Source organism: Podarcis filfolensis, assembly GCF_964270895.1.
Source record: "Podarcis filfolensis genome assembly, chromosome: 5".
Taxonomy (NCBI): Eukaryota; Metazoa; Chordata; class Lepidosauria; order Squamata; family Lacertidae; genus Podarcis; species Podarcis filfolensis.
The window spans coordinates 40,778,268-40,790,184 of NC_139608.1; the positions used below are offsets into that span (position 1 = coordinate 40,778,268).

The 11,917-nt window shown below is 43.5% G+C and overlaps 1 protein-coding gene across 1 annotated transcript; it reads right to left on the reverse strand.

The window, feature by feature from the left end:
• Positions 1–2,574: 2,574 nt before the first annotated feature.
• On the reverse strand, positions 2,575–9,883 carry MAP6D1 (MAP6 domain containing 1). The gene is made up of 3 exons (XM_083615028.1): positions 8,700–9,883; positions 6,412–6,529; positions 2,575–3,768 (listed from the first exon to the last, which is right to left on the reverse strand). Exons 1-3 carry the CDS (start codon positions 9,326–9,328, stop codon positions 3,691–3,693), a joined length of 825 nt encoding a protein of 274 aa, XP_083471154.1. The 5' UTR covers positions 9,329–9,883; the 3' UTR covers positions 2,575–3,690.
• Positions 9,884–11,917: the final 2,034 nt, after the last annotated feature.

Consider the following 11,917-nt stretch of genomic DNA (forward strand, 5'->3'; position numbering starts at 1 on the left):
TGTGTATCTGCAAAGGCAGCTTCCTACAATAGTTTATAACATCCTGCATAAGGCTGGGAAACAATACTGTCATGTGTTCATAGCGTGGGAAGCGACTTAATGGAAAATAATCCCTCTTTCCCGCTCCACTACCACAGACAATAATGCCACTCAGTTGAGCCCAAGTATATATAAACTCTAAAGCATCACACAGAGTAAAGAGCACTGCCCTGATCTAATGTGAGAGAGCTGCGACCAGAAAGTGGTTTATTTCGTGAATCTGTTCTACCAGGACCACAGATGTTGTTCTAGATGTAGGGCACCAAGCATGTACATGCAATGCTCTTACACACCTGTAGACCAACAGGATCAGAACTATCAGCTCTCCCCATGCACAGACTACCTGCCATGTGGGGAGATGAGGAACAGGTTCAAGCACTCAATCCAGCCACTCCCTAGGGCTGGCCACATTTTAGGTTGTGGGAGGGAAGAACAGCAGAATTCAACCAGTGCAGATTTCAGCTACACTCTCGGGTCCCCAAAGCAGATAATAGATTACAAACGTTATTGCTCCTTGGTATACATGCAAACCATCAAAATGTTTTAGTACTCCAAACAGTTTCCATTAAACTGAAGACTGAAAAAGAACCTGTAGCCAAAATACATTTTTATTAAATTTATCTTTTGACTCCATAAAATACAAACTTCATGTATAGCTGCTTTGTTGTCATCTTTTTTTTTTCCTTTTAAGAAATCTTATTAAATTAAAAACAGAAACCAAATAGGCAGTGTGGTTTTCTTTTGTCTGTTTAGTAAAAGTCTGGATTGCAAATAACTGAACCAGTTAAAACTCAACTGCTTAAATATATCAGAAATCGTCAAGCAGAATAAACAGGTTTTTACTCAGAAACATTCAACATGCAACAAAGAATATTTTAACCATGTTCCTGAAAAACCATGATTCTTATCCCCATTCCCTTCCCCAAATTCTTTCTGCATGTGCTTACATTAGATGTAGGGCCATCTGTCAAATGGTCCCTGTATGAAATCTGAATGATTAGACAAGCACCCACTTATGAAGTAGATGAAGAATGAGTTCCAAAAGCAGTTTGTGATATGGCATGATGTACGAAGAAAAATGAAATGAAATTAAAACTCCTATTGGGCACACCCAAGCCTTTGATGGTGATGAAATCCTGTTAGGCACCTCAACATCCCACTGACACCAGTAGAGGGTGAGCTGACAGTTATGTATTTTTCTTGTTATAATAACTGGGAGTTTGGGACACCCAGTTTTCTCAGGATTATACCCAATATGGTTCTTGCTTAGCCACTTATGAACAAATTGAATATTTATGTTATGAAGAACTTCTCAATTCTAATGGGCAAATGTCAAATTCAAGTGCACCAGTGCAAAGGTCCCACGACTCCAATACAAACACACACGTGTATAATTGGAGTAAGGGCCTCGGGGCCTCCCAAAGATCAAGTATTGCTTTTGTTTTTTTCCAGAACCCACCAATACCCAGTCAGCATTTGTGTGGAGCACCATGAAGACCCTGCTTGAATACAGCCCACCAGAATTTGTCCACTGGCAGTGGGGAACCTGTGATCCTCCACATGTTGGTGAGACTACAGCTCCCATCAGCCTCGACCACTGCCTGTGTTGGCTGAGGCTGATGGGACTTGGAGGCCAACATCATCTGGTGGACCCCAGCCTACCACCAAAGGAGTGACGTACACTGAAGTCCCTAGGATCAGGGCAATAGATCATTCTGACATTTACAAATGTCAGTTGGCAATTAGTTATTTTGATAAAATATATACAATATATGAGGAACTGAACTAACACTAAGAAATGGTTTATTAAAAGAGCCTAGGCAAAAGCTGCTTTTGTCTCAATACGATTCAAAAATGTAGAATAATGAAATTTTAAAATGATGCCTGTTTGCAAATTACGTTATTATAATAGCCACTATGTAACATTTCTTTAGTACTAGCATTACCAATATGCAGGCAATAATTTAGGATTTTGAAGGCAATAAATTTTCTACCTTGCATTCTCAAAACAATTAATGATAACTAAAAGAACACTAAGCATACTCTTATTATTCTGAGGAAAAAAATCATCTGTTCTCTCTATGTACAATATTTACATACATATTAAATAGCACTATTACAACTTGAATTGGTCATTGCTTTAACATCTGGTCCATTGCAATGTTGTGAGCTAAACAAGTTAGTGCTACCAGTTCCCAATAAAAGCTGGTACTTTTTCGGGAATGTTTCAATTTCCCTCCAATGGTTTTTTTTTTCCCTTCACAGGATGTAATAGTTTCCCCAACCCTAAAAATGTAACAGGTACTTCAGGGTGGCTATACCAAAGTTGTGGAATGCACTTCCTGGAGAAATACATAAATATACCTCAGTGACCATAAATGTGAGGCCTACTATTTTTGACAGGTGTATCCTAGCTATTGTATGTAGGCCCAGCAGGACTGGTTGGTGCTGGGTATTAAAATTAGGAAATGTTTATGGTGCTGTGATCCTTTGGCTGTTATCTTGTGTTTTTAGTTATATTTCTATGGTTTTTGTTTTATTTAGATGCCTTAATGTACGCTATCTCAAGGTCCTATTGAGTAGGCAGTGTACAAATAAATAAAGTCACCAAGCTTTTAAAAAATTCCTGTTTCATTCAATAGTATTGCTCTGGGGATTCTTTTGGCCTACTAAAGATGTGGGATAGAAATAAATCTCGATCAAGTCTTGATTTTCAGTTCCAGAATAAAGTCTCTAGACCTTGGGGGGTATTCTAAAATGGATGTGAACATTGAGTCTGTATGCACACCAACTTAAGAGAAGCTTGTGCCTTGCCTCAGAATGACCAAGCACTGGGCTCTTAAGGAAATAAAAGGGTTTGGCCTATCCAGGAGGAAATGAAGCCGAGTTGTGAGACTGTGAGTCCTAGGAAAACCTCTCTCCAAAAAAGAAACAATCTTGAAACCAACCACAGCTCCTATCAAAAGAGCTCCACAGAATGGAAGGAATCTGATGAAGTATTTAACTGGAGTAAGGACCTCTGAAAGATAAAATATTGCTTCTGTTTGTTCAGAACCCTCTAAAATCCAGTCAGCATTTGTGTGGAGCACAATCTAGGGCAAACTGCTCAAGGGCCACACTGTTCACCTTGAATGACCCTCAGCAAGGAGACATCAAAAGTCTTTGCAACAATATGATATATGCTTTGAGGTTGATCCCGAGATCTAAAAAGAAACAGCAACGTTCAAAAGCTACCGAGTCTCACTTTCATTTTCTTATCAGTGTGGCTATACAACATTGAGAGGGGAGTGTTTTACTATACACCTTACTCAGCCCTGCCCCATCGTTTTCTTCAGCATAAGCTTATAGCTTAAAATGCTGCTTTTTGCTGACCAACGTCAATATCTGGAATACTGAAGCCAGTCAGCCCACTGTTAATAAGCCTATTTCTATGAAAGTAGGTCATTCTCCCCTAGTATTTTCCACCATCTCCAACTCAAGTGCTTTTTGATTTACATGTTCATAATAGATGCATAAATTCTGATATTCGCTGTAGCTGCTTTTAATAATCCTTGTTCTTATCTCAACACCACTCGTGAAAGTTGCATAGCTGTACATTTTCACAACCTTAACATTCAAGCTGCCTGGATGGGAAATGTGCATGATCCAGATTCATACATTGAGGATGCGAGATGGCGCCTGGAAAACGGCAGAAGGATTCGGAGAAAACTTAGTCTTCATTTCTGGAATCTGGAGAGAAGAAAAGGCGCATGATTAGGTCCATTGCTACATACAAGAACATCATCGTGGGCTCCAGTTACTGGCTGTAGACCTGTAGCTCAGTGGCAGAATATCAGTTTTGCATGCAGAAAATCGCAGGTTCAATCCTCGGCATCATCCTGTTTGAAACCTTGAATAATCACTGTCAGTCAATGTAGACAGTACTGAACTAGCTGGGCAAACTGTCTGACCCAGTATAAGGCCTTTGTACCCATCTTCAAGAAGACCAAGAAGGGACCTGCTGTATCAGAGACGTGCTCTTCCAGATATTGATAGACTCCAGCTCCCTTCAGCCCCAGCCAGCATAGCCAGTGGAAATTACAGTCTAGCAATATCTGGAAGGCCACAATTTGCCCACCCCTGCTCTACATGCTGGGAAATATTAAAGGGTCTCCTCACTATTCAAATAAGATACTCTTATTGTCAGACCTGCAGCCAGTTTATACACTGATCTACAGACAGAATCCAGCCCTGTTATTAATACAAGCCCTGTGCACTGCAGAAATATGGTATGTGACATAATTCAATGAGGTTTGGAGTCAAGAAGCTGAATTTTATTTGCGCTTATATTAGGCTGAGGGGAAAGAAGTCTTTTCCACGGCCACAAACTGTGCTTTGTGGACAAGACAGGAGGCTATATTCAAGTGAGGTGCCCGAGGGCTGGTTCAAAGAAATTCGCCCACTCGCAGCTGCCGCTGAAAAGCTTTTTAGATTGGCATCCTCGGTGTCTTTCACATGCATGCAAGCTAAACCCCACACTTGGTTGGACCAGCTCACTGAGGAGAGCTCAGATGTTACTCCCTGCACATGAATGGTCAGGATGGGGCAGATCTTTTCAACTGCAATGATGGGCAAATGAGCTACGGAAAGGGCTGTACAGCATATGATTTGCATGCACAAAAGCCCCAGGGGCATCCAGGTGGGGCTGGAGAAGGTAATGGTTTGAAACTCAGAAGAGCCACAGTCACATCAGTGTTGACAATATGAAGTTTGATGAACTAAAGGTAGCTTCCTGTAAGTACATTTGAACTGGTGGCGACCTTTCTGCCTGTGTAAGGCCAACATGCAAGCAGTAATAAGGTGGAAAGGGGAAGAGAACCCCTGAAAAACCCTTACCATGTTTAGAATTGCAGACTTTATTCTTCCTCAGATGCCTCCCTGAAGGAAAAGTGGTTTTTTTATTGATAGCTGGGGATAGGGTAGAATTGGAAGTAAAGCAACTCAACCCCACTACGGGAGCCTTCTCCCAAATATCTCCCATCCCAACACCTTATGACATTGACATAGCTGATCACATCCATAACATCATGTTCATAATATGGCTGAGAGTTTAAATGCATAGTCAACTCAAAATATCCTCCTCACAACTGGAATTTCACTTGATGTTTGGAAATTGATTGAAGGAATAGCACAGATGCAAAAGCTTGGAGGCTTAGGAAACAAACTCTCCAAGCTATACCTGATCTGTTTAAAATAATGGGTTAAACACTACAAAGTATATATTTCTGAAGATTTCCTGAATCAATGGGTATTAATAGTGCTGAGTTGTGCACTGTTTCTGCATTCCTGTTTTAACTTGTTTCATGTTTTTATAATGCTGTTAATTTTATATTCATTTAGCTACCAGAATTTTGTCAGCTGCAAAATCCTTGGATAAAAACAAACTGGGGAACCTTAAATGGAAACAGGACCAGGCTGCTATATAATTTCATCAGGAGCTCTCCTTCTTCAAGGATGATTTTAAAATGGAGATCTACCTGCCTAAATTAATACATTGCCCTCCAGGGATAGCTTTTCTGCATTAAGATATCAATCACAGCCTACAAAGGTGCTTGAAGGTCGTCACCAGATTAGTCTTGAATGGCGCCAGTGTATTTGTGATTCTGGAGATAGCGAGGATTTCCCAGATATTAGAAAGAGATGGCTTTCTGCAGGGAGAATTAGTTCTGTGCCCACTATAGCCAAAATTACATTTAAATGGCATGGGGATTATGAGATGTATAGCCTTGTTTGCCCTCATAGCAAGCAGAATTAGAGCCAAACGGATTAGCCTTTAGGGCAGCAATTGAGTAAAATTACTGATGTCTTACTGGTGCGATTTTTCAAATAACAGTTTGTTTATGAACTATATTGTTATAATAAATGGTTATGATAATTCTGCATGAATTGAGTGTAATGCATGTTTATATTTGTTTTCTTTTCAATATTTCCTTTCTGGCTCCTTTCATTAACCAACTTGATTGACTGACTCTGCAGAAAAGCTCTTGCGGTTGCAATAGACCACTTTAAGCTGTCAGATCCTGGCCCTAATTCAGCTCTAGTTGTGGGTACCAACTCCTAGCTTTAGGTTATGAATCCCTACCTGCATAAGAAACACACATCTAGCCAGCTCAATGGGGACCAGATGAGAACCATAATAAATATGGGGTGCACATCTGGATGCACATCTGCAGAGCAGCTCCCTTGCTGAATCATGGCACTGGTCTTTTTGATAGGTTAGCTACTCTTTTGAAAGTTGAAGCATTACTCGTGATGTGTTACTGTTTTCCTGGGCTGAGTCCTACTCACATTAGCAAACACCTGCATTTCAAAGATTTTGCAAAGTTCATTTACCTTAAAGTCTGCTTTGTAGCTGGATTCTTGCACAAAGTGATCCTCTGGAATAATGAAACCCTGTGTCGTCTTTGTAGGCCTTGATCGTTTTGCTCCAGTCCATGGACGATACTCATGCCTAAAATGAATTTGTAAAGTGAAATAAAGGTGTCTAAAGGTACAAAAAGTGGGCACCGCTAGTCAGAAGTAGACAAAATTAGCTTGTTTATAATGTTGGAAAAGGTAAACTGCAATTATCTATCCACATGTATTTAATATAAAAGTAACAGGAAACACCTTGAAAGCAATGAAAAACAAGGCATAGAGAACTGGTGCTGAAATCTCTGTCCCTTGCCTTGTATTGGAATACCTACAGACATTCCCTGCTCCCAGGCAAATGCCTTAACCTTCCGTACCCTTGATAACAATTGAACACCTTTGCTATTTAGAGAGAGACACTTGATTCAGATTCAACAGCTAGCATTATCAATACACCACTGACATCCTAATAATTGCTTGGCCAGCATACAAAACCATGCTGTGCACAGAACAACTGTCCTTTGCCAGAACAAGCTGAGTCAAGATTAAAAACAAATTAAAAGGCATTTGGGGGTTTTTAAGAGCCAGATTTCCAGAGAGTTAAATAATCTGGGGAGCAGAAAAGCAACCAGTGAGCCAGTCTGAAGGAAATCTGTCTGCACTCAGAAGGGAAAAAAGAAAAGAAAAAGAAAGGGCTGGGTCAAGCCAGGGCTTTTTGAAAGCCTGATCTGATAATCTCACTGATTGCATGATGCCCTGTCTGTAGCAACAAGGTCTTGCTGGTGAGCCCTGCAAGATAAGGCAGAGACAGGACCCCAGCACCTGGAAAAGAGGCAGAAAGTGCTCACCTGAGAAAGAACAGGAAAGACAAAAACATGCTCTGCTATTTGCTTTCTGTATATTCATTCAATACTCCATGCAACAGTGATTTGTATTCTTCCCAGTGGATCATAGTGGAAGAGGGAGAGCAATGCATTTGGGAATTAAGTCTTGCAGACTGACAGCTGTATCCAACTATTATACTCAAGAGAGTAGACCCATAAAAAGAACTTTCTGGCAGTAAGAGCTCCACTGGCTACTTCAGAAGGCAGCAGACTCTCCTTCCTTGGAGGTTTTTAAGCAGAGGCTGGATGGCCATCTGTGAGGAATTTTTTAAACTGGGATTCCTGCATTGCAGGGGGCTGGACTAGATCACCCTTTCCAGCTTCAATCAAAAGACTTGACTAATTTGTCAATTGATTTCAGTGGGTCTGCTCTTGAGTATGACTTAGTTGGATACAATCCTATGTAATTCTATCTCCCTTTTAAATAAATACTGGGGTTAGCAGCTGCAACATTTATTCATAGGCAATATATTTAAGCTGTTTGGGTGCTTTTTTAAAAAGGAAAGCATTGTGATGACTAGGGATGTGCATGGGGGGGGACTGGGAAAGTATTTCAATGTGATTTGGAAAGTACTGTGGAGTTCTCAGTATAAGAGGTGCCATCTACCCAATGTCAGCTTGTCGGGTTCTGGAAATCCTTACTTCCTGAACCAAGATTTGGTGGTGGTGACCTGGACTACTGCATGTATCGTGCTTTGCCTAACTGAAAGCACTTCTGTATAGCGGAAAAACAAATATGTGGTCGGTGGGAGGGAGGGGGACCTGCATGTATATTGTCACGTGTCAGCAACTCCACACAGAAGCATGTTGCTTCACTGAGATGCCACAAGGACCCTACCCTTTCAAGTGAATGTACCAGGACTGGAGAGACCCAGGTTAACATTTCCCCCAGTCATGAAGCTCACTGGGCAACCTTGGGCCAGTCATTCAGTTGCTCATCCTAACCTACTTCTAAAGATGTAACTGGAGAAATGGAAGCATGTACTTAGTTCATGGGAGGATATGCAGAAAAACGAGTGTGTAAATGGCATAAATGAAATGTTAAAAAAAAGCAATACGGTCAAGCAGGCAATGAATGCAATACAGAAACCTACCAAATGCAGGTTCCCTACTCCTATTCCCACGCACAGAAATGCTTTATCTGCAGAAAACGGTTAACCCTTTGCGAGGAAGATGAAGTGAATGTGCTCCATACATGCTCAGGGACACCCTTTTCCTTTGCGTCTTTATTCCTTCCAGGGCTGAGCTCTGGCCCATGTGTGTGTAAGGGATGGGGTAGGGGATAAGTGGAAATGTTCTGCAGGAGCTAAGCCCTGCTAAGAAAGAGAACCCCTCCCTCGCCAAAAAGAATCCCCGGCAGCGGCCCCGATTCAGCGCGTTACCTACCTGTAGGAGGAGGTTTCGGGGCCGCCTGGCGGCGAGGAGGAGGACCACACCTGCTTAAAGCCGCTGTACTTGCTGCCCACCACCTCCTGCCCGGCCGCCGGCAGCACGTACACGTGGGAGCCCCCCGGGATCGCGGCGTGGGAAGGGGCGGCCGGGGCGGCGGCGGCAGCGGCAGCGGCGGCGGGGGGCGCCCCGGGGGCTTCCACCCGCCTGTACTCCCCGATCCAGGGCAGGGCGTCCCGCTTCTGCACCGGCCACGCTTGGAAATCCTGCTGGTACTGAGTCTCGGCGGCGAAGGGCTCTTTCCGGTAGCCGCCGCGCGTCTTCTTCGACGGCTTCCTGGCGCCCCCCAGACCGTCCTGCAGCGACGGGGCGGACGCCGAGACGGGCAGCGAGGCGGCGGCGGGCGCCCGCGGGTGGGTCTGGTGGGGGCGGCTGCTGGTGCTGCCACCTGTTGGGATCCGAGGCGGAGGCGGCGGCGGGGCGCCGGCCGTGTCCGTCCCCTCGTCGGCCGGCTCGTCGATGTCGGAGTAATTGTGGATGGTGAGCGGCACGGCCAGGTCCGACTTGTCCAGCTGGTTCCAGAAGCGCGCCAGGCAGCAGACTCGGCTGATGCAGGGCCAAGCCATGGCGGCGCCACCATGCACGGATGCGGGGACGGGAGGAGATGGATGGAGCAAGAGAGGGAGAGGAGGGGGAGTTCTGCAGCAAGAGTGGCGGCTTCCCCCCCTGCGCGCAGCAACGCTCCCAGCTCGCCCCGTCGCTTGCCAATAGCAGCACCTCCTCCTGCCCACTTGCTCGCTGGCTTCCCCCCCCCCCCACTCTTTTCTCCACCCTCCTCCCCACTTGGGTCAATATCAGGCCCTCTTTAGAAGGCTGCCAAACACGTGATGCCCCTGTGCACCATCACCGCCTCCCCCCCCGCGCGACAGAAGGAGCTTAATGCAGCAGCATCTGCCAGGGATACAAAAAGAACTGGGGAGGGGGGAGCAGAGGGAAGTGGGGGCGACACACACATAGCCCCGGTCCCAGAGCTTTGTGCCATCCCCTCCAAGGGCTCGGCGCTCTCTCTAGGAAATGCCCTGCACCGCTTGCCTCTTGAATCGAAGGCAGCCCGGCTCCATCGGTATGCAGATCGACGCGCCTTTAAAGAGATGCTAATAAAGCTTCGATTATGCTGGAAGTGCATGTCCACTGCAATCCGTGATTGGCAGTTGGTGGGGGGGGGTGATTAGATCAGGCGCGGGGGAGGGGGGGAGTTGGATTAGTCGCTAGGGTGACCCATCATGAATCAAAGCAAAAGGGGAAAGAGGCAAGGTCTTTAGGATATTTTCCAGATGTTCACAAGAGAACTTGGGGCCATATGCACAAATTGAAGGAATATGCACTGCTCAAGCACTGAGATGAGCGTTCTTTTTCCTCCAGGCTCTCCTTAGCTTGCTCCTCTAGTGGTGTACACAAGTGTTGTTTTTTAGAAGCAAGGAAGAAGGCACCTTCTGTCCAATAAGAATGCATGCCAAATACAAAAAGTAAAGGTGGCTGATGCTGAACACTCTGCATGTAACAACAGTTCACACGGCTTAGTATATGCTAGAAGCAAACTTTTTTTGCATGTGTGCAGGAGGTAATATCATCTCCAGTGCACAGCAAAGCAACTAATCAAGGTGGAAGTTGTTCTTTGGAAAACAGGCTGAAATTATCTACTTTCCTGAGAGCCAGCTCCACTCAGACACAGTGGGACTTACTTCCATATAAACATGCAAGGGATAAAGCTGTCAGCATCTTTACAGACAGCTAAAGGCTGCAATATAACTGACACTATCAGTTGCATAATTAAAATTCACCATTGTAAAAATGCTCCCAGCTGCAAGATATTGATTCTTATAAGATTAGTTCCAGTCAAGTAATGAAAAATGCACAGAATACAGGATTAATTAAAAGATGCCTGTTTTAAAAGTGGATATCCCTGGTCAATGTGCTATGTGATACTGTTAAATAAAAACATCATACATCAAGAAAGGCAGAGTAATAATGCTGGGTTGGAACCAGAGATGCGTGAGCAAAAGAAGTTCTGGCATAGTGCTGTTTTGTGAACTATTGTGCAAGAACTAGTGGAATGCCTTGTGCAAATACAAGCACGCCTTTGGATTTCAGTTACTGTGCTGGATCTTGCCTCATGTCAGAACAACAAAAATCCCCTTTCTCTGTCAAAAAAGCACTTTTGAATCCAACCCATTTAGAATGCAGGACTCCTTTTCAATATGTTGCACTGGTTTCATTTTATACCACAGTAGGATCACAAATAAAACTGGGATCAGACTACCAATATGGGGAAAGAATTATAGACACAGGTGCATGCTCAACACTGTTTTAACTTCATGTTGTTGCTATCATCTACAATTATACCCTGCCCTTCTAACAAGTATTCAAGGCAGTTTACAATCAAAATCGCTCTTTCAATAAACACATCTTCTTAAATCCTTTACGCTCAAAGAATGAGGACATCTTCAAGGGAGTAATGATGTCTTTAATAGCTTGAGTGGACCATGTCAATGGTTGAATCCAGAATTCCCATGAGCAGACTCATTCCTGATTTTCCTTCCTTGGGAGGTGGTGCTTGAGACTGCAAGGAAAATTGGTGAAAATCACCCTTCCCCACAGCAAAAGTCTCTGGATCTCAGCCCTTTGTACAAGTAGAAGGGGCAACTTCATTTACAGACAGGCAACTGGATCCAATCCTATGCTAATCCTCACTAAGCACAGCCTTAATAATAATAATAATAATTTTTATTTATATCCCACCCTCCCCAGCCGAAGCCGGGCTCAGGGCGGCTAACAACACTAAAATAGTGCAACATTATAAAAACATTATAAAAATTAATTAAATTCAAAATTGATGGCAACTTAGCAGCTTTTTGTCCATTCATACTTATTTAAAACTGGTTTGACTTTTTAAAAAAGCTATAGATCAACCATTGGGAGCAGAAGGCATTCTGTTGCTTTATTTCAAACAGTAGGGTTCAGAAGGAAATTGTGTTTATTGGCAGCAGCAAAACTTTTACATAGCCTAGCTTTAGAAAGAAAGAAATTTAGGTAATTGCTAAATATTTAGGTTATTGCTAACACAATAAAATTAATCAAATACAAAAGCCTCATTATTTCAAAGTTATGGGGGAAAGTTACGGGGAAAAGGTGTTTAAACTTACTGCTGTACTATC